The sequence below is a fragment of the Fistularia commersonii genome, chromosome 7 (genome assembly GCF_037954325.1).
Source record: "Fistularia commersonii isolate RoL2024-O1a breed Wild chromosome 7, RoL_Fcom_v1.0, whole genome shotgun sequence".
In the NCBI taxonomy this organism is placed as follows: Eukaryota; Metazoa; Chordata; class Actinopteri; order Syngnathiformes; family Fistulariidae; genus Fistularia; species Fistularia commersonii.
Genome location: NC_141290.1, coordinates 5889247 through 5910595, shown reverse-complemented (window position 1 = coordinate 5910595; position 21349 = coordinate 5889247). Strand labels below are relative to the sequence as shown.

Below are 21349 nucleotides of genomic sequence, written 5' to 3'. Positions count from 1 at the left end.
AGCTGCTGAGACGTAGCGCAACTCCAGAATACAAACATCACGTTCTGCTCTGTCGGCATTTACTCGACAAATGGTTGATCCAAGTAACCGAATGGGGGTTATCGTTTTGTCATCGATATAAAATATGGATGGCGGTTAACTGTCTAAAATCTCCTAGTAAGAAACAAATGTTTTATTCTAGAAATGGAGCAAAGATAAAATTTTGGGCGATTCGTCCAACGTTCAAGCCGCACGCAGAAACCAGTGCATCTTTTTTATGACCTGCATAATTAATGGAAGTGAATTCAATTCTTCTCTATTGAGTATTTATTCATCACTTATCTATTTACAAAATGTTGTTCTCAATGCTAAATATTTTTCCCTCCACAACTTGTTTTTTATGTATACCATATTTGATGACATTTTCTTCAGTTTAGGTCTGAATCAGAAATTAATGTGCGCTAATGGGTATTTGATATGATTTCATTTTTTTTTTTTTTTTTTTAATGGAAATATAGCTACTTGGGCCTGTACAGAGGTTTTAGTTTGTTCTTCGTGCAATGTCAGTAATGTTTGGATATAAAAAAAAACACACAGGGTTTTCGTCACCCATCGTTTGTCGTCAAGATCAGTTATTATTCCGTGGGTGTTTGCGTATATTAATAGCCATACACTTCTATTAGGACTTTTGAAAAAGCATGTAATTGTGTTGCTAATTAAGCGGTCAGCTTATTCTCCGTCTCATTTAGGGTTAATGACACTATTCGGCATGAGGTTGTGCACAAAAGGTTGATGGCAACTAGAATCAGAATCAGAATCAGAATTCTTTATTGATCCCGGAGGTGGAAATGGCCTTTTTGTCAAAAGCAGCTCCTGCTACAGTATAAATAATTTTTTTAAATCTCTGCACTTAAGGCCTTAAAACACTTGATAGCCTTAACCTTGAAAATGTATATTTTATTGTATTTCATATTCTCCCTCCTTCCTACTATCATCTATTATTGTTATGCTTTTGCTTGAAACTCTGGCACAACAATTTCCTTCGGGATAAATAAAGTTGTTCTTATCTTATATTATCTTATCTTAAAAAAAAAGAATAAAATAGGGAATAATGAAAATTAAAAAAAAAAAAAAAACGGGAAAGATTGAGATAAATAAATAAAGTTAAAAGGTATTTAAAAATAAATGTAATGTATATACATGTGTATTTACAAGTACGGGCATATGAATGTGTTATTGCACAGAAAACAATGGAACTCTTGCACAAAGGGAGAATTTATTGTACATGTAATTGAAGCACGCTCCTGCAGATGTTAAAGGACCTCAGCTCCGGCCCTTCTTGTCCAGGGCGTCAATGTTCTTTCCCCAAACGGCGCCGCAAAGTGTAATACCCGACGCACGCCTGAGACGTCCTCGTCCCACCGACAGGTTACCCCGGCGATGATGGCTCCTCAGCAGATGCAGCAGCTTCTGTCTCCTGACCAGCTGCAGACGCTGATCCAGCAGAAGCAGCAAGCCCTGCTGCTGCAGCAGGTATTTGTTCGGTGCAAGTACCGCTTTTCATTCCAGAACACAGATCGCTGACTATTTAACTGTATTTTGTAATAAGCGGCAAGGGCCAAGTTTGTTTATGTGGCTAATTTAACAATAGCAACACTTACTTTTGCCATTGACCGAAATGCAATCGTACGAGACGATCGTTCATGCGCTTGGATTAAATCTGTTAAAAAAAAAAAAAATCTTTTAAATTTAGCATTTGCTATTTGTTTACAAACCAAGTGCACGCATCAGTGTCTCCCGGTCTGACCGACGCCGACGTTGGAAAAGATCTGAGTACCCAAGAGTTGAAAGAGATCCTATCAATCAAACCCGACATCACATTTTTCGCCGTGTCTCCAAACAGCGGAATACATGACGATGCAATTATCCTGCTTTTCATAGCGGCATAAGGGATGAAATACATACAGACGCATTTAAATCTGAGGACCAAACAGACATGAAACAAAGGTGCAAAGGTGTCATAAAAGAAATATCATTTATCCACCGATCTGTGTCCAATTATTCGCTTTTTCTCCCGCACAAATCACTGAATTTGGTATTTCTTGCCAATACGGATCCTGATCAATTCCATATTTTTTTTTTCCGGCAGCATCTTAAAGAGTTTTACAAGAAGCAGCAGCAGCAGATCTACTTGCAGTTGCTTCAACAGCAGCCGGGAAAGAAAGGCAAAGAGGTGAGAGGTCGTTGTTTATCTTGTTGTCTTGTTTATAATCTTTCGCGATCATGCTGGGGGAGGCCGACGCCGAAGATCAGCTGGAAATGCGGGAAAAGGAAAAAAAAAGTCACCGGAAAGTTAGAGTTAGATGAATTTGAAATGTGAGTCAGATAATAGTGGTTCCGGCTCAAGACAGCTACCGCTGAGAGAACTTGCCTATTTCACAGCGAGGAGTTTTGCGAGGACAAGTTTATTTTTTTCCGCTCTCCGTCCCTCAGCCCCGCTCCCAGCAGCTCGTCTTCCAGCGCCTCCTCCAGCTGCAGCAGCAGCAGCTCCTGCGGATGCAGGCGCCGCTCCCGTCCTCTCTGACCTTCGCTCCGGGTTGGTCCTCATTGCGTTTTTTTCACCGGCATTTTACATTATCTCCATGTCCCACGTTATCGCCGTGTTTCTCCTCCCCATTCCGGGACGCGTCCTCAAAGGCCAAACATATTTCAGACTCCAGTAACGTTATCATTTTGTCGTTTCAAATCGAACCTGACATTTGAAATATATTCTTTATGCTCTCAATCAAAGAGCATGATATGCATGCGAGAATTATTCTAAATAAATATATGACAAAATATTGTGTTGTGAAGTAAGGATGTCACTGGAAAAAAAATATTTTTTTTGTTTCAAATCAAACCTACATTTGAAATACATTCTTAACCCTCTTAATCAAAGAGCATGATATGCATGCATGAATTATTCTGAATGAATATATGACAAATTACACGTTTTTGCACTACACTGTTGCATTGTTGTGTTGTAAAGTTAGGATTTTAATGGAAGAAAAAATAATTGTATCATTTTGTTGTTTCAAATCAAACCTAACATTTGAAATATATTCTTAATGCTCCTAATCAAAAAATATGATGTGCATGCAAGACTTATTCTAAATAAATATATGACAAAATATACGTTTTGCTGTTGCATTGCTGTGTTTTAAAGTTAGGATGTTAATGCAAAAAAAAATGTTTTATCATTTTGTTGTTTCAAATCAAACTTAACATTTGAAATTTATTCTTAATGCAATATTCAAAAAAAATAATATGCATGCAAGAATTATTCTAAATTAATATATGACAAAATACATGTTTTGCACTACCCTGTTGCATTGTTGTGCTGTAAAGTTAGGATGTTAATGGAAAAAAAAAATTGTCATTTCAAATCAAACCTAACATTTGACATATATTCTGAATGCTCCTAATCAAAGAGCATGATATGCATGCGAGAATTATTCTAAATAAATATATGACAAAATATTGTGTTGTGAAGTAATGATGTCACTGGAAAAAAAATATTTTTTTTGTTTCAAATCAAACCTACATTTGAAATACATTCTTAACCCTCTTAATCAAAGAGCATGATATGCATGCATGAATTATTCTGAATGAATATATGACAAATTACACGTTTTTGCACTACACTGTTGCATTGTTGTGTTGTAAAGTTAGGATTTTAATGGAAGAAAAAATAATTGTATCATTTTGTTGTTTCAAATCAAACCTAACATTTGAAATATATTCTTAATGCTCCTAATCAAAAAATATGATGTGCATGCAAGAATTATTCTAAATAAATATATGACAAAATATACGTTTTGCTGTTGCATTGTTGTGTTTTAAAGTTAGGATGTTAATGCAAAAAAAAAAAAATTGTATCATTTTGTTGTTTCAAATCAAACTTAACATTTGAAATTTTTTCTTAATGCAATAATCAAAAAAAATAATATGCATGCAAGAATTATTCTAAATTAATATATGACAAAATACATGTTTTGCACTACACTGTTGCATTGTTGTGCTGTAAAGTTAGGATGTTAATGGAAAAAAAAAATTGTCATTTCAAATCAAACCTAACATTTGACATATATTCTGAATGCTCCTAGTCAAAAAACATGATATGCATGCAAGAATTATTCTAGATAAATAAATGACAAAATACTGTGTTGTGAAGTAAGGATGTTGATGGAAAAAAAAAAAAATGTTGTTTCAAATCAAACCTAACATTTGAAATATATTCTTAATGCTCTTAATCAAAGAGCATGATATGCATGCAAGAATTATTCTAAATAAATATATGACAAAAGACACGTTTTGCACTACATTGTTGTATTGTTGTGTTGTAGAGTTAGGATGTTAATGGAAAAAAAAATAATTTCGTTGTTTCAAATCAAACCTACATTCGAAATATATTCTTAACGCTCTTAATCAAAGAGCATGATATGCATGCAAGAATTATTCTGAATAAATATATGACAAAATACATGTTTTGCATGTTTGTCTGTTTTTGTTGTGTTGTGAAGTAAGGATGTTAATGGCCAAAAAAAAAAAAATACTTAAATGATCTATTGGTTTATTTCTATTCTGATCCGCCAGCTCGGAGCAGCTCTGCAGAGATGCAGCGGATGTGGAAAGAGATGACAAACAGAAGCGCTGACGTTCAGGCCAGTCCAGACTCTCCTGCCAACAAGATGAAGCCCACTCAAGTCGCGGGGACACGTCCTGGAGACCAGCGGTCTTCGTCTCCGTGCAAAACAGTCTGGTAAGATTTCTTTCTTTTAGAAAAAGTGTGAGAACTCGGCTGACGTCGGCTCGCTGTAAACATCAAACGCTTGTCATTATTTTCTTCTTCTCAAGGTGAGCGCAGAGAAGGCGTTTGCTTTAGCAGCAAGACTTCACTTTTAATTCCCCCTGGGACGATATAGTCTGTTTTATTTGTTTTCTTTGTATTCCGCCACCTGCGGTGGTTCAGCGAAGAAAAAAAAGTTTACTCGACATCATGTCCTGAATCAAAAGTAAATAGTTTCTCATTTGTTTTTCCATGCACCCCTCCACCTCTCTGTCACATTTGCTACCTGAAATGAAAAGGTTTGATTTTTATCTCTGTTTCTGCTCTGGTTTTATTGACGCCATCTGGCTGCTCTGCTTTTTAATAACAACGCTTTTTATTTCTTTCCCTCCTCTTCATCTAGTGGTCGAGCCGCGGCCGACGTCCTTTACGGTCACGGTGTGTGTAACTGGCCCGGATGCGAGTCGGTCTGTGAAAACCTTAGCCAGTTTATGAAGTAAGTTTTTAATAATGTGCGCATTTTCTTTGCCAATTGAAGTCCTTCGTTGAGAAATTAAAGCTAAAATAGGATGTTTGCGGGTCATCGTATTTTTTTTTAAATCAATCTTACAACCAAATGTCGCTGTTTGTGGACGTGAGGACGAGCACGCAGGGGGAAAAACACAACAAATGACTCACTATTTAGTTCAACCTCACTAATTTTGTTCGAACGCCTCCTAATGAGGTTTGAAAATGCTTCGGTTTGAGCCTCGCTGTTTCTGATAGTCCAAGATGACATTCTTTCAATATTTGTTTTACCGCTTTTTAGAAACACACAACTACCAATATAGTTCAGTGACACACCGTTCAGTGCGTGACTCAGATTGTGGGTGATTTCATAACGGGGGAAAAATATGTTGGATCTTTTAGATTAAGGAAAGAATAATCCCAGGGATTACAAGTGAAAGTAAAGTTATTTGTGAAGAGGAGGCTTAGACAGAGATCCATCCATCCATCCATCCATCCATCCATCCGTCTGTCCATCCATCTGTCTGTCCATCCATCCATCCATGCATCCATCCATCCATCCATCCATCCATCCATCCATCCATCCGTCCATCCATCCATGCGTCCATCCATCCATCCATCCATCCATCTGTCTGTCCATCCATCCATCCATGCATCCATCCATCTGTCTGTCCATCCATCTGTCTGTCCATCCATCCATCCATGCATCCATCCATCCGTCCATCCATCCATGCGTCCATCCATCCATCCATCCATCCATCTGTCTGTCCATCCATCCATCCATGCATCCATCCATCTGTCTGTCCATCCATCTGTCTGTCCATCCATCCATCCATCCATCCATCCATCCATCTGTCTGTCCATCCATCTGTCTGTCCATCCATCCATCCATGCATCCATCTATCTGTCTGTCCATCCATCCATCCATGCATCCATCCATCTGTCTGTCCATCCATCTGTCTGTCCATCCATCCATCCATCCATCCATCCATCCATCTGTCTGTCCATCCATCTGTCTGTCCATCCATCCATCCATGCATCCATCTATCTGTCTGTCCATCCATCCATCCATCCATCCATCCATCCATCCATCCATCTCTCTGTCCATCCATCCATCCATCCATCCATCCATCCGTCCATCCATCCATGCGTCCATCCATCCATCCATCCATCCATCCATCCATCCATCCATCTCTCTGTCCATCCATCCATCCATCCATCCATCCGTCCATCCATCCATCCATCCATCCATCCATCCATCCATCCATCTCTCTGTCCATCCATCCATCCATCCATCCATCCATCCGTCCATCCATCCATCCATCCATCCATCCATCCATCCATCCATCCATCTCTCTGTCCATCCATCCATCCATCCATCCATCCATCCATCCATCCATCCCTGCAGTGTGTGTTGCAGAGATGTTGTAGCCACTCCAGCAGCCTTCAGGCAGGAGTCGTGTTCACCCTGAACTGTTCGCCAGTCAATCTCAAGGCCACATAAACAGACATGCAACCATTCACTCTCTCATTTGTGCATCTGACGCTGTACGAGGAACAAGGTGCCGCTAAACAAACAGGATACTGAACGCCCGCTGTGTAAAATCGGGGTTTCCTGCTTGATTCGGGGTTTAAGGGAATCGAGAAGAGGGAGAGGCAGACGCAGATGAAATGTAGCAGCTACGGAGAATTAAGCAGCCAGTTTTGCGAGTAAGTGACAATATTCATCGTATTTCTGGATGGTAAAAATCATTCACTCATTGAAGATCGTGAAGAAATGTGCTGTTTGGGTGGTGTGGAGCTATAGATGGAAGTGACAAACATTGTAAGAGTTAAAATGAAATTACAGATCAAACTGTAAACGCAGTATTAACATTTTGAAAGCGTCACTTCTGTAGGATTATTTCAGTTGAGAACAATTATTGATGCAAAACAATGGCAGCACTTTGGGGAAAGGATGGGCCCACTTTCACATCAATTTTGCACAATAACGTTTTATTTAATGAAATAATAATCCCGAGACGGTGTGTGTGAATGGAAGAACTCATCAAGTCATCAAAAAAGGGCTGAGGATGGTTTTAGTATAAGGCAAGGTAGATGTCCGTTAACTCTCGTTCTAATGGATGTACAAATATTTCAGGAAATATGAATAATAATTGTCCACAATTATAATTCTATGACCATATTCTTATTAATATATACATATTGGTGGAGTTTTAGTCCCCCCCAAAATTTTTTTTTACTGTTACTACACATTTTTAAGTTTTCTTGTGTGTGTGTGTGTGTGTTGTAGACACATCTGCTTTGAACACACCCTGGATGACAGAAGTACAGCCCAGTGCCGAGTCCAAATGCAAGTTGTTCATCAACTGGAGCTTCAGGTTTGCCATTTGTCACTGCACAGACTGTCTATTATTTACATCAAATATATTTTTTCTGTTTTTCTCTGATTAAAAAAAAAAACAAAAAAACTTGCATTTCTATTAAAGCCTTATTTGTAATTTTTTTTTTTTTTGATGTAACTTTCCATATCTTTCCGACTGTTTCCTCAGTGATATTTGACACAAACTGTTTGGCGAAATCCAGTTCACCGCCCTCCATTTAATTTAACGTTTCCAGTGAAGCGTCTCCCTTCTTCATCTTCTCCCGCAGCTCTGTAAAGAATGGGAGCGTCTGCGAGCGATGATGGCTCACCTGCGTTTGCCATCTCTAGAATCTCAGTCGCTCTCCGCGCCCCCACGTCAACCATCTCCGCGGTGCAAAACGCCGGCCGACCCCCTCGCTGTGCAGGTTTGCAAAAATAACTGTATGAACAACAGGGACGGACCCGCTGAACCATCAAATGTCTGTTTTTGGGTATTTGAAAAAAAAAAAAAATCCATGTGATGGGGAGTGAAAATAACATCCGTGTGGTTGCAGCTTCATTATCTCCCGAGTGCATGGATAAAATATGTTGCTTATGAACTCTGCAAATATTTTGCCCCTAAAAATGTATTGCCATTTCAAAAAAAAAAAAAAAAAAAATGTGAACATGGAACCATAAATTTGAGCCATTTCTGGTGAAATGATTTGACTTTCCGGCGCTGTGACACCACCACATCCTTATTCTCCTGACTGTGTCCAAGTGGAAGCTAATCATCTGTTAATCTTGCAAATGTTATACCCTCATCATAACATTCGCCAAACAATTTCACCCCATAATTAGCAATAATTGTCTCCCTCCTGTACGCGACATTAAGTCTGTTCCCCCCTCGAAGAGGCGGATCGAATCCTTCTGTCGCACTTTGCTGGATCTCTCCGTCTCTTTATTTCCCCGTCGATCTTTTTGTTTCTTTGTTAAGTCCAATGTGTTCTTGCGTGGCTTCCAGCTCGGCTCCGTCTCGGCCACCGACGATCTTCCCGCGGCGAGTCCGTGCAGCCCGGCCGAGCTTCCTCCCGGTCCTTCGGTCCCGACCGGCTCCCCGTCCCGAGGCCGTGAAGACGAATTCCCCGGCCGCTCCTCGTGCACGGGGCTCATGAGACGGCGGCGTCATCCTCTGGTCTATTCCCTTTCTACAGGTACTACAAGCAGAGTAAAAAAAAAAAAAAAATGTACATTTATACATGTGAATGTAAATAAACCACCTAAGACAGGGGTGAGGAACTTTATGTAAGCCAAATATTTCTAAATATATTTTATTAAGAGCCATTTAGTATTTTTAACGTATAATAAATTAAATATGTCTTATACGCTGCATGGTTTTGTTCAAAGTGCCGCTTTATATTTGACTGTTTTATCAATGCAATTTTATCATTGCATACTAGACATACCGCGGATCCAAATGCAAATTTCCACGCGTCATCGTTTTGTTTTTCTTTTCGCCATCTTTTCTGTTACAAGGGTTGAAGCGGATAAACAAGTTGGCTATCTGATAAAACTGATTTCTTCACTTTTACGATGACCAGGAAGCCATTGGTTCCCGACCTGTGAAATTTATCTTCAAAACGAATTTCTGTTTACTTTAAAGTGACACAGTATTATGAAGAAATATCACAAGTATTTAAAAATCAGTTCCAAACTAATTTTTTTTTTCAACTTTCTTAACTCAAACTCGAATGCCATCACCAGAAGAGCGCTGACCTAAGATATATTTACACATATGGGTGCCATGTTCAACAGGTCATAAATAACTGGATTAAAGTGAAAGTCTGGTCCAATAAATAGAAAATATTTTTTCTTTACATTATAAATCCATGACATTTTTTTTTTTGTAATGTTCAGAATTAGAATCAAAATTATTGAATTGCTCGCAAAGGGGAAATAGCTTGATAGGCTAACCTGAGGAATAGATATTAACCTCTGCAGATGCAAGACATTTTATTGACCAGTTAACTTTTGAATAAATTCTGAAGAAATTTCGGTGCACGTCCCCATTTTACAGCTCAAGAAGTAAACTCTAAACATTAATATTGGGCCTAAATTTTGGTTTTCATGAATGTCCCTTGCTGAAGGTGTAAAGAAGCGCTCAGTTAACATTAGCAACATAAGCTTTGACTTTCACCAACTTCTTTTGTTTTTTATTTTGTTTCAGAAAATGAATTTGAGCTCTACAGAAGCACTGATATCAGACCACCTTTTACCTATGCAACTCTGATAAGACAGGTAATAGTCTGGATGTCAGGTCGTATATTCATGATATTTCCTGTTAATGTATATCAATATATCATTTAAGATGATCGTTTCTCCTAAATTGATGTCTATCGACGGTAAAAATGGCCTCCATTCATCTGCTTAATCACATAAGGGCTGTTCATGTCATTATAAGTTAGACTTCTAGTAAGTTCCTTCACATAACGCCCGCCCCTTTTTTGATGTCCTCTCGATTTACAGGCTATCATGGAATCATCAGAAATGCAACTAACACTTAACGAGATTTACAACTGGTTCATACGGACCTTTGCGTATTTCCGGCGAAACGCCGCGACTTGGAAGGTACCGCGCATGCAGATAACGGCGCGTCGGCTAAATCCCAAAGTGCGCGCCATGCGCTCCCCTAACATCGACCCACTCTGATTTTGTCTGCACCAGAACGCGGTGCGCCACAACCTGAGCCTTCACAAGTGTTTTGTGCGTGTGGAGAATATGAAAGGTGCTGTTTGGACAGTGGACGAGGTGGAATACCAGAGGAGGAGAGCCCAGAAGTTTACTGGGTGAAGTACATCTACCGACTTACCGTTTATCACGGGGCGACGATCGAAAGAAACGTGTTGTTTTTGCATATTGCATTTTTTAACCACCGCTACCAGAGATCATCACCTTGTGTCCGTTGGGTGTTTTAGATGCAGATTGTAATCGGCCTCCGTTGTCCCGCAGGAATCCGACGCTGATGAAAAACTCCACTTTCGGGAGCGCTTTGGATTCCAGCTTACGGGTGAGCGCTCACTCGTTTGCCCGTCAGACAGCGACAACACGCGTGTTCATACTGGTGCCGTATTTTCCGCACTATAAGGCGCATTGGACTATAAGGCGCACCTTCACTGAACAGCCTGTTTTAAAACTGTTTTCATATATGAGGCGCACCGCATTATAAGGCACATAGAATAGAAACTACTGTAGTGGCTGGGGTAGATCAGGGGTGCTCACACTTTTTCAGCATGCCAGCTACTTATAAAATGACCAAGTCAAAATGATCTACCCACAAAAAAATGCAAAACTCTTCTATACTTCAATGTATGTTGATGTACCTCACCTAACCTCATGAGCCAATTTTGCACAACACAAAATAATGATGTACATCTTTTTGTCATGACCCACGTTCACTCTGATGACTTGCACTGAATTCAATCCCCCAGGGATGCATAGTCTGGAAAATAACAGTAGTTTGAAGTTTGTTGTGTGAAAAGTGACTGCTGTCCGGACGACTGGGATTTTAGTTCCTTCCCCTTTCTCTTTCTCAGCTCACTTTTCGGCAGGATGTCCTTGTCGTATTTTCCACGAATGGTCCGAAAACGCCCCTCCACATTACCCTTCTTTGGTATTGTGATGTTAGACCGGCAGATGAGGCGAACGCACTTCGACAATGTCATCGTGAAAAAAAAAGTCCTCCCATTCCGTATGAAAGTGATAAGTTTTTGTCTTCTTACTTGGTCCGGCTCCCCCCTCATTTTATACCCTTTCTTAAGTTTAAGAGAAAAAAAACCAGGGCTAAAAATTGGAGATAGCTTTTGTCTGCACTTCGGGCCGAAAAAAATCAGATGTCATCTGACTGGCTTCCCTGAATACCAATAAAGTGACGGGATGGACGATAGGCTGACGTCTATTTTTTTTTTTAATGTCATGTGATCTACTGGTATTACACTTGCGATCGACTGGTAGATCGCAATCGACGTATTGAGCACCCCTGACCGAGATGAAGCTGCGCTAAAGGGAATGCCAACAAAACAGTCAGATAAGTCAGTCGGTCAAACTGCATTAATAGAGTTCAAAACAAACATTCTGACAACTCAATATGGTACAGCACGTACCGGTAGCTCTTAGCGGTATTTGCGCTTCGTTGAAAACAACGTTTTCCCAACTCCACCTGTCACAGTTCGAAGCTTTTCAGTGAACAAAAGCACCGAGAAGGACCTCCTCTAAATTCACTGACGTTCATGTCGCTAGCTAGCGCCGTTGCCTTCATTCGAATATTGACTGGAGTGACGCCTCTTCTTGCCGCTCTCTGTTCGACAACCCACAGTTCGAGTTTGTCCTCCAACCATCTCGCTTTGTTTCCTCGGAAACTCTGTTGGTCATCTTATTGCTTCGTTCACTTCCGTACCATTGATTCATTAATGTCGAATTCTCTCGCTGCTGCTTCATTCCCGCGTTCCACTGCGTGACCGATCGCCTTGAGTTTGAACTCTGTTTGTTTCTCTTGAAATGTGCCATTTTGGGGTCTTTATCCACACACAAGCGGTTTTGGACCGGAATTCCCCTTTTTACCGCTGCTACCGTAATTGACCAATACTGATCCATATATGAGGCGCACTGTCGGTTTTTGAGAAAATTAAAGGCTTTTAGGTGCGCCTTATAGTGTGGAAAATACGGTACTTTCAGGCCAGTTTGACTTTTTCCTCCACTTCATCTCGATCAATCCTTGCAGGCAGAGCTTCCAGACTCCGGATTAAGAAATGATTGCGCGGGCAGAAAGTCAAACAGACAAATAGAAGAGACGTGTGCACCGGAGAGCAAGAGTCCTGAACCACCTGCACGAGCCCAGCAGTGAGTTTTGTCGACTCCAAATTAAGAAACAAGTCCTTGAGACAGATCGATAAAACACGCTTCAAATGTTCAAAATGTCTGTTCTTTCTGGAAAGATGAACCCGAACGACGACGCATCTCCGACTGCAACCACGAAGCCCTCAGGTCTTCAGCCAGATGTCGCTGAAAGCGATGAACCGACTGATTCCTTAAAAAACTCACAAATCCATGAAGCTGTCGAGCTAGAATTCATCAAGCGCCTGTTGCTGCAGCCTGAATAATATCTTCGTATTTATCTTCGCTCGGTGGGAGTTTCCTGTAAGTCTTAATTATACTATCTGCAAATGAATATGAAATTTTCGATTTTTTTCCAAAAGTTTCTTTTTCTTATCTGAAATTACTTCTATATATTTGACCTTGTTGTGTAATGATGTCATTTTATAGAGTAAAACTGTCTGAATTGTCCTTATTTTAAATAATCTCCTGAGGTTTGGCAGGGTAGACGTTTTTGTTTTACATGTCATTTTGTCTTATATTTCATTTGGATAATTTTTTTTTTATTTTTAATTGGATACAAAAAAAGAACATTTAAGACATTAAATCCATTACGAACCGACCCACGATCTTTGTGGATCCCATTTAATCCCCCACCAAAAACTTTTTTGTTTTATTTTCAGAATCAACAAAAGGTTTTTCAGCAAACATTTGAAATAGAATTTTGCATTTTCAAGCCTCGTTTTATTTTTTAAAATTCAAAATCATGTTCCTTTTCATGACTTTGCTTACTATTCCCATAAGTATAAAGTTGTCACCTGTATTCATATGAAAATGCATTTAAGACATGAAGTGTGGAATTATTTTATCATTATTTTTTCAACATTTTTGTCCCGTTCTGAGAGGCCGCAGTTTTTTTAAATGTGCTCATAAACTCTGCAACTGTCATCGACACCAAACGTATTAAAGATTCCTTCACAATTAACCTTGTTGCACTCTTTGTTTACACTGTTCCTTCGACTATTGTAACTGAAAACTAGTTTTTGGTCTTTGCAGATCGCTGTCTCATATAATACCTCGTCTTGACAAACATAAATGTCCACCACTTTCTGTTACTTTACTTGTAAATGACATAAATCAAAGAAATTGTGAGTCAGAAATGTGTTTTTCTAATGTTGTTTGGATAGCATTTTGGTGGATTTGCTATTGTTGTCTGCAATTAACAGAATAAAGTATCACAACATTTGTTTTGTGCCAATGAAATTGCTAAGGGTGTACAAATTATTTTGTTTTCTTGGTACAAAAAAAAAAAAAAAAGATTGAACTTGAGAAAAGATTGTATTGGATTTTATGTCCTCCTAGACAATATCCATGCTTTGTTAAGTGTGTTTTTTTTCTTTTCTTATGTCTTTGTGTGAACTTCCAGATCGTTCCAGCAACTTCTCTTGTGAATCAAATGCAAGATACTGGGTATTTGCTGATGAGGTCATGTGTTTGTCACAGGTTTGAAATAAATATGGTATTTATTGAGATGTTACTTTCACTTTTATTATTCAAAATCCACATTGGAAAACAATGTATGATTTGTAGGTAGGTGACCGACGTTAATTTTCTTTTCTTTTCATTAAAACGTAGTCAATTTATTATCAATAGTAATAATCATCAATAGTAATAGTAGTCAAATCGCCTCTTTTTTTTTTTTTATCATATCGTTAATCATGTTTGTAAAATTTGAACCCATCCATCAAGTATTTTTACTCTGAATTTTTTTCATCTCCGTTGTGTTTCATTGCACGGGAACATTTTTTTCGGTCGGTTTCCGTGTTATTATTGTGCGGCTGATCTGCAAAAAATAAAAAATAAAAAAATCATTTACGCCGCCTTTATCGCATCATATCAAACTGAAATTGTGGTCTTTTCTATCAAAACACAGAACAAAGGCCTGTTTCCGCTCCCTGTTTTGACTAATGTCAGTAATTGTCTTACCTGATAACAAGTTAGCTTTAGCTTTGCTGTCGCCTCTTAGGGCTCCTTTTGATTTGCTGTCAGCCTGGGAGGCGACACCTTTCCGTGATTGCCGTGTTTATTGACTGAAAGTTTCCACGGCGTGAGACAACTTCAACAATTTCACTTATGTGCCTCTTTGAAGTGCCATCTACTCACCGTAAGTCAACATGTTTTTTTTTTTTTTTTTGCAATTCGCCACTTTTTGACAGCACTTATCAACAGCTCCTGCACAGAAGGGCTGGTCTCATTTGATTCAACTCCTCATCAAGACGTGATGATGATACTACTGAGTGGCTGTACCATCACAAGTCACTGGAAGGGAAAAAAAATAAACTTAAAAAAAAAGATCTCATTAAATCACGGTATGCCATTTTCGCATGTTATTGTTGATTTAAAACTGGTTTGATTCGGTTTATCCTGTTAAAATCGTAGCAGTGCATTACAAGAGGAGAAGGGGTTACTTTGTTTAAAGGAAAGACGCAGAGTAAATACATCAAATATTTGGTAAAAAATGGTAATAGATATCAAATGTAAGTAGAAGAGATATCTAATTATGTTTAATTTACTTATTACTGTGTTGCAGATGAATCAGGATGTCCTGGTCTCCTTCAGAGGAGCGGGAACATAAAGATTTTGTTGTTGTTTTTTCTATTGATTATGAATTTGAGATAAAATAAGAAATATCTTGCGAGAAGACATTCACCTTTTTTTAAATGTAGTTATTTAAGCAATAAGCTTAAGCCGCCAAGAACATGATCTGAGTTGGTTTTCATCAGTTATCCCTTGTTTTCTACATGCAGACTGGGTGTAAATTGTAATTCGCCACATTTATTTGGCTGAATACTCCCCTGCAGCTTTGCAGGGACAAAAAATGTCTGCATCAAAACCTGTCATAGTTGAGACTAATACAGACTGACTTGGTTTGAGTGCAAACGGCAACGACGACGACTGAACGCGTGACCAAAAAATTCCCACGTTTACGGAGGAGGAACGGTGTCAGAAGGTTTTTTTGGAAATATCTATGGAGCTTCTCAGTCATCCAGGTCAGGGTTAATCCTTGTCACTTGTCATCCAACACACTTCTTCTTCTTCTTTTGTTAATTTTTCAAGGAGCCGCAAAGATCATCAAAAAACAATAAAAATATCACAAAGAAATGAACCAGGAGTGGATTATAAAATGATCAAACTCACATGCCTAAAAGAGGTTAATTACTCCTTTTTCTTTTGTTTGTTTGTTTTTTTAAACGCTTGTCATATATAATTAGCAAAGTGCGAAAGCCAGGTGTTAGACAGGCATATTATCAATCTTAAACTGCGCTATTATTTTCATTAATTATATAATTACTTTATGTATTAATTATTAATTTATTAATATTATATTAATTATCATTTTATTTATTATATAATTTTTATAATTTTCAGTACAATATCAACTCATATTTTACGGGAGCATAATATCTTTCACAATTCGAGCAGAATGCTTTTTCATTTTGGGAATGTGGCAGAATATTTTGACTCATAACTAAAATGACTAATACGTTATCCCAACGCAAAGAAAGGAATCAAACTTCAATTTGGATTCAGGATCCCAAGCGATCAGTGGTCGATCTTCTATTGAAAATGAAAAGGCATCTCTGATATTGTATTGTAATATTCAAATTTGACAGTTCTAATAGAAATGTAATCACAATTTGCCGGTTTTGAAAATTAAATCCTAAATGTCCTAAATTGCTTTTTCATTTGGTTCAAGTCACTGAATGAGCAGTCTGGAAGAGGGAAAATAAAAAGGCAGTTTTTGGATTGCTTATTATTCATTTTATTTATGAGTCTATGCTGCTACATTCTGAAAATGAAAAAACATTTTTGTTCATGCATTTTAATTTTCAAATTTGAAATTTGATAACAATTTGCTGGGGTGTGTTTTGAAAATCGAATCTTAAATACCTTTTTAATTTGGATTAACTCACAGAATGAGCGTTATGGAAAATAATGTTAGCATGACTCATTTTAGACAAAATATGATGCCACATTCTGAAAATGTAAAAGCATTCTACAAATAAATTGAATTTAAATTACAAACCTATCTGCTTCCATAATATTTTGACTTACAAAAATCTTTCTTTAAGATGACCATTTGACATATTTGAATCACATTGCTATAGTTTCCCCTAAAAACGTCTTCCTATACTTCTCTGTGAATGAACTTTGAATAAAATGGCGAGATCATTTCAGAAATCCTCATTTTAAAGAGAATATTTTCTAATCTGATGGGGGATAGAAGAAAATGTTTGCATAGACACTAAAAACTCACAGAGCATGGATCATGATATTATCAAAGATGCTTTGAAATATCAAATATATCTTGGAAATAATTACAATGATGGCCTTTGCTTAATTAAAACTAATGTTTATCCCGCTCACACACTCGTGAGACATGTGTGTTCACTATGTTAGGTGACTAAAAGCAGGACGGAGTCGGAAGCAAAAGTCACACAAACAGGCCTCTGTCATCAGTTGTTTGGAGCCTCCCCCGTGACCTCACACACACACACACACACACACACACACAGAGAACAGCTCACAGTGTCCTGTGCAATGACTCACGTAAGTGTGTTAGGTGACAACGGGGTTTCCTGGCCGGTTGCTGCGGTTCGAGGCCGGAGCGCGATGGCGGCGATCAGCTGAGCGAATACGACCGAGATCCTGAGGTGTCATGTGCGTCAGACATGAATCCTGGCGAGGATTTACCTGTGCACGAGGAGGAAGAGCCCGACAAACCATCTGAAGGTCAGCGCACGTTATCTGATATGAGATCCCTCTATTTCTTACATGCAGGCATGCAGACACACCTGGAAAATTTAATGTTGATTTTTGTTGGAATGTGTGCATGTGGTCAAATAGCCGGACGTAGTGTTTTTCTCTGCTTTCAACATCTGGAATGTCACATGATCTGTTTGTGATTTTTTACCAGCCATGGATAAAGTATTTATAACTGTATGAGAAGTTTTTCACGAGTGGTCCCTTTAAAATGAGACTTTATCATGATTATTTGTCTCGGCGTGGAGCATTTGTGACAAAATATGTGCATTGAAACCCTATTTAAAAGTGTGAGACTGTGAAATCCATAAAAGAGGAGTGGCAGTATACAGTTTAATATTTAATGGTATATTTTGAAAAAAAAGATACCGACCTGTATTTTGAATACAGAGCATACGAGAAACATTTGATGACCAGGTTTTACGGTCATTTATTTCTCGTAAATATCGAATAGTCGGTCAGATAACGAACGTGCTTTGTCTTTTCAAAGGTAGCACAATGTTAAACCCAGCAGAGGAAATCCTTTCAGCAAATGACCCGACTAGAGGAGGAAATCCCCTTCAAAATGACCTAATCATCAGTAAGTGGAAACTCTGAGCAGCGAAGCGGCAACAAAACAACGTCCAACTCCAAGGAGGAAATAATTGAAATTGCAATTGCAATTTAAATGTCTAAATAATGACATGCTGAGGAAAATGATTGAACTGCTTCTTGCAAGTGCCTTTAACTCACCAGATCTTAGATGATCCCCCACCTGCAAAGGTAAAATGAGATGACGTTCACTCCTTCTGTTCCAGCCCAGCCTCAGTCGGCCGCCGTTTCGCGTCTCAAGATCCCTGAACCCGACGGCCCGACGCCCGCGTGCCCAAAATGTGGCCTGGCAGTCCCAGACCGCAGACGGACCCCCGTCTCCCGGGGCCCGACGCCGCTCCGGAGCTCCGGCTCGTCCTTTCACGGCAGCGGAAGAGGAAGCGGACAAACTAAACGTGGCGGTCGGTGAAAACCCGTGACGCAGCCCATAATAACATATTTTTTGACGTTTCGCGTGTCATCCGAGACCGGCTCTAGATCCCAAAACACCCGCAGCGATGGATGTGCTGTAAATACTAAATGCATCTTCAGTTTTTTCCTTATTTGCAAAAAATCTCTTCCTTCCAGTCTGAAGAATCGGCAGACGACGGGGGCGATCGGTTAAACGTTAGTAATTGTTCATTATCAGTGTCTGCGTTGGCCTCCGAAATACACTTAGACACTGAAATGTGTCGAATCCAACAATGCAAATTACAGGATTTCGCAACACACTAAACCAGGGGTCGCAGGCCAATTGTGGCTCTCGGAACAATATTTTGTGGCCCTTGCCTGAAATGAAATCTTTGTGTTTAGTGCGGCCCGTGTGTTGCATCTTGGGTGTTTTATACAGTGGGTTTAAAAAAAAACAGGGCAAGGAAAAAATGAAACAGTAACTTTGCAATGTATTTTTTGCTTCAAATTTTCAAAAACAAAATGATTTTTGATGAAAAAACATCTGGTGACATTGTTAAAAGGGGCAAAATTAAGAGGATTGATTTAATAACCAGAATGGCCACCACTTGCTTTGTAAACATTTTCTAAGAAATTCTTGAAGATTTTCTCTTTTAACTCAACAATATTTTTAGGGTGTAATTTCATCCATTCTTTCTCAATATTCATTTTTAAAATCAATTCGTCATGTATTTTTTAGAGGAACAATTCATAACATATAAAGATTTTTATCATTTACCTGTTTACCTCCTTTACACTAAAACAAAGGAAAATTCTAGACTCAGTGTGACTTCTAGGTAATGATTTTACTGGTCCGGCCCCCTCGGCACCGGCCCGCCAAACTATTTTCTTTGAATATCTGAAAAAGTATTTTCAATCAATATTGAATTCAGACACCTATTTTTTTTGCCTTTTGTTTAATTTTGTATGAATGATTACATACAAAATGATTTAACTCAGGACATGTATATGATCATTAATGATTTAAAAATTCAAATAAAATGCCCCCCAAAAAAATGAAATATTAGAAATGCGATTTTCATTTTGTTCACTGAGTTGGCTCGCGCATAAAAATTAAATAAGAATTGTGGCGCGCCACCCAAAATAAGTCCTGATTTAGTCAGTCACAAAAGCAGATGTTGGCTGTTCTCATATACAGACATGAATTTCACGTCACGTGTCGCCTGATAACCGTGTGGAAAATATGTGCACTCAAATGTCTTAATGCACTGCCACTGTTCATACTAAGATCTCTAACCATATTTATAATGGTGTTTACACTCTTCCAATCAGCACATATCCAAATGCACTGGGGAAACATGTTTCTACACTTTGAATTTTCAGTTATAACATTTAACCTTTTTTCGGAGGATTTCTGACGCTTCCAGTTGTGTCGGGTCAGGTTTGATAAGGAGATGGGGGCAAGAACCATGTTGAGTAGAGGTTTCCCTCGACATTATAGCAAGACCTGAAGACAGAAGTGACAAGATGAAATAAAGACCTGAAGTAAAAAAAAAAATATTTTGATTAGGTTTCTGCTCTTTTGGAAGACATTTGGAAGACGTGCTTGGTCCATGCAAGTGTCAAATTAAAATGAACACGCTCAGTCAAGATGATCCCAAATCCTGATACAATTCCTTTTCACTTTGATAAGTTAATATTTACTTTCCCCCAGTTTTGTCACAGCATGTGACAGACCACTTCCTGGATTCTGTGTGAAGCGATGCATGGAATAAATACTAAAGTCCCATACATTGCTGGTATTTCATCCGCACACAGGTATTAGCATAGTTAGGTGTATAATTTAAGCTGCTAAGCAGAAGTGAACGCTGAACTCTTCTCTCCGGGGAATTCTGCCGTCTTCCTTTCATTTACCTCCTCAAGTAAACAAGATAAAACGGCTGCACGCGTTCACTCGCGTCCTCGCCGGGATGAAAACGGCAGACGAGTAATAACACAACAGTTAGGATCGCCAGAGACGAACTCCTAACACACCGGAGTGATTAATGCACGCGTTATTGTTCATCAGCGGCAGCCTCTGCGGCCTTTTCTTTTTATTCTTTCCCCGGAGGAACGAACGAGACTCTTGATTAAGTAAACGCAATCACGCCCGATCGCTTTGACCTCCTCGCCGGCACGACAAAGCGAACGCTCGCAGGGAGTCATTTCAGGTTAATATCCTGATTAGTGTTGCCGTTGCGTCCTGCGACGGGCTTTTTTGCAGAAGGTGTGACTCGCGATTATCTCATTTCCAGACCGGTGTTTCCAGCTGCTGATGGCCTGCCTGTCCTGTCAGTGCTCCGTGCTGCTCCTGTCCCTGCTGGAGGGCTGCTCCTCCGGCCTGCACGCCCTCTGCTCCTCCTGCTGCACCTCCTGCTCCTCCTGCACCTCCTGCTGCTCGGACATCCAAGAGGAGCTCCACTGCAACGCCCACTGGCACTCGGTCATGCTGGAATCCTGCTGCGAACCGACTGAATGTCTTGAGTTTTGCATGGAGTTCTGTGACATTTGTCATCGGGGAAAATAAAAAGGACAAAAAAATAACATTATTGTCAATCAGTTGATAAACATTCCTTATCATATTGTAGCGAGTCACGAATGTTGGGGTTTACGGGACTGTCTCAGAAAATTAGAATATTATGATAAAGTTCTTCATCTTCTGTAATGCAAAAAAAAAGTAACTTTTTCATGTATTCTAATATTTTGAGATAGGATATTTGGGTTTTCTTAAGTTGTAAGCCATAATCAGCAATATCAAAATAATAAAAGGCTTGCAATATTTCAGTTGATTTGTAACGAATACAGAATGTATGACATTTTTGTTTTTGTAATTGCATTACAGAAGATAAAGAACTTTATCGCAATATTCTAATTTTCTGAGTCAGTCCTGTATATACATATGTACGCACAGTATCTGTCGACAGTATCTCATTCTGTCTGCCCCGTCTATCTATCTATCTATCTATCTATCTATCTAT

At 39.0% G+C, this 21349-nt stretch overlaps 2 protein-coding genes across 2 annotated transcripts; both read left to right on the top strand.

Annotated features, from left to right (window-relative positions):
- Window positions 1-1407: 1407 nt before the first annotated feature.
- LOC147232483 (forkhead box protein P4-like) lies at window positions 1408-12774 on the top strand. The gene is made up of 13 exons (XM_086148926.1): window positions 1408-1512; window positions 2129-2212; window positions 2473-2579; window positions 5211-5303; window positions 7608-7695; window positions 7967-8070; window positions 8835-8872; window positions 9886-9956; window positions 10185-10286; window positions 10383-10504; window positions 10668-10725; window positions 12436-12554; window positions 12650-12774. The coding sequence occupies exons 1-13, from the start codon at window positions 1420-1422 to the stop codon at window positions 12651-12653; spliced, it is 1083 nt and encodes a 360-aa protein (XP_086005052.1). The 5' UTR covers window positions 1408-1419; the 3' UTR covers window positions 12654-12774.
- A 4383-nt stretch (window positions 12775-17157) lies between these two features.
- Window positions 17158-20981, top strand: LOC147232482 (uncharacterized). Its single transcript, XM_086149337.1, has 4 exons — window positions 17158-17321; window positions 17842-17931; window positions 18149-18343; window positions 20627-20981. Exons 1-4 carry the CDS (start codon window positions 17261-17263, stop codon window positions 20896-20898), a joined length of 618 nt encoding a protein of 205 aa, XP_086005463.1. The 5' UTR covers window positions 17158-17260; the 3' UTR covers window positions 20899-20981.
- Window positions 20982-21349: the final 368 nt, after the last annotated feature.

Coding starts and splice junctions, on each gene's coding strand:
- LOC147232483 (XM_086148926.1), top strand. CDS start 1,420: ATGATGGCTCCTCAGCAGATGCAGCAGCTTCTGTCTCCTGACCAGCTG. Junction 8,071..8,834: donor CCACGTCAACCATCTCCGCG/GTGCAAAACGCC, acceptor GGGGCTCATGAG/ACGGCGGCGTCATCCTCTGG. Junction 10,505..10,667: donor AGAGCCCAGAAGTTTACTGG/GTGAAGTACATC, acceptor GTTGTCCCGCAG/GAATCCGACGCTGATGAAAA.
- LOC147232482 (XM_086149337.1), top strand. CDS start 17,261: ATGAATCCTGGCGAGGATTTACCTGTGCACGAGGAGGAAGAGCCCGAC. Junction 17,322..17,841: donor GCCCGACAAACCATCTGAAG/GTCAGCGCACGT, acceptor GTCTTTTCAAAG/GTAGCACAATGTTAAACCCA. Junction 18,344..20,626: donor CGGACAAACTAAACGTGGCG/GTCGGTGAAAAC, acceptor TCTCATTTCCAG/ACCGGTGTTTCCAGCTGCTG.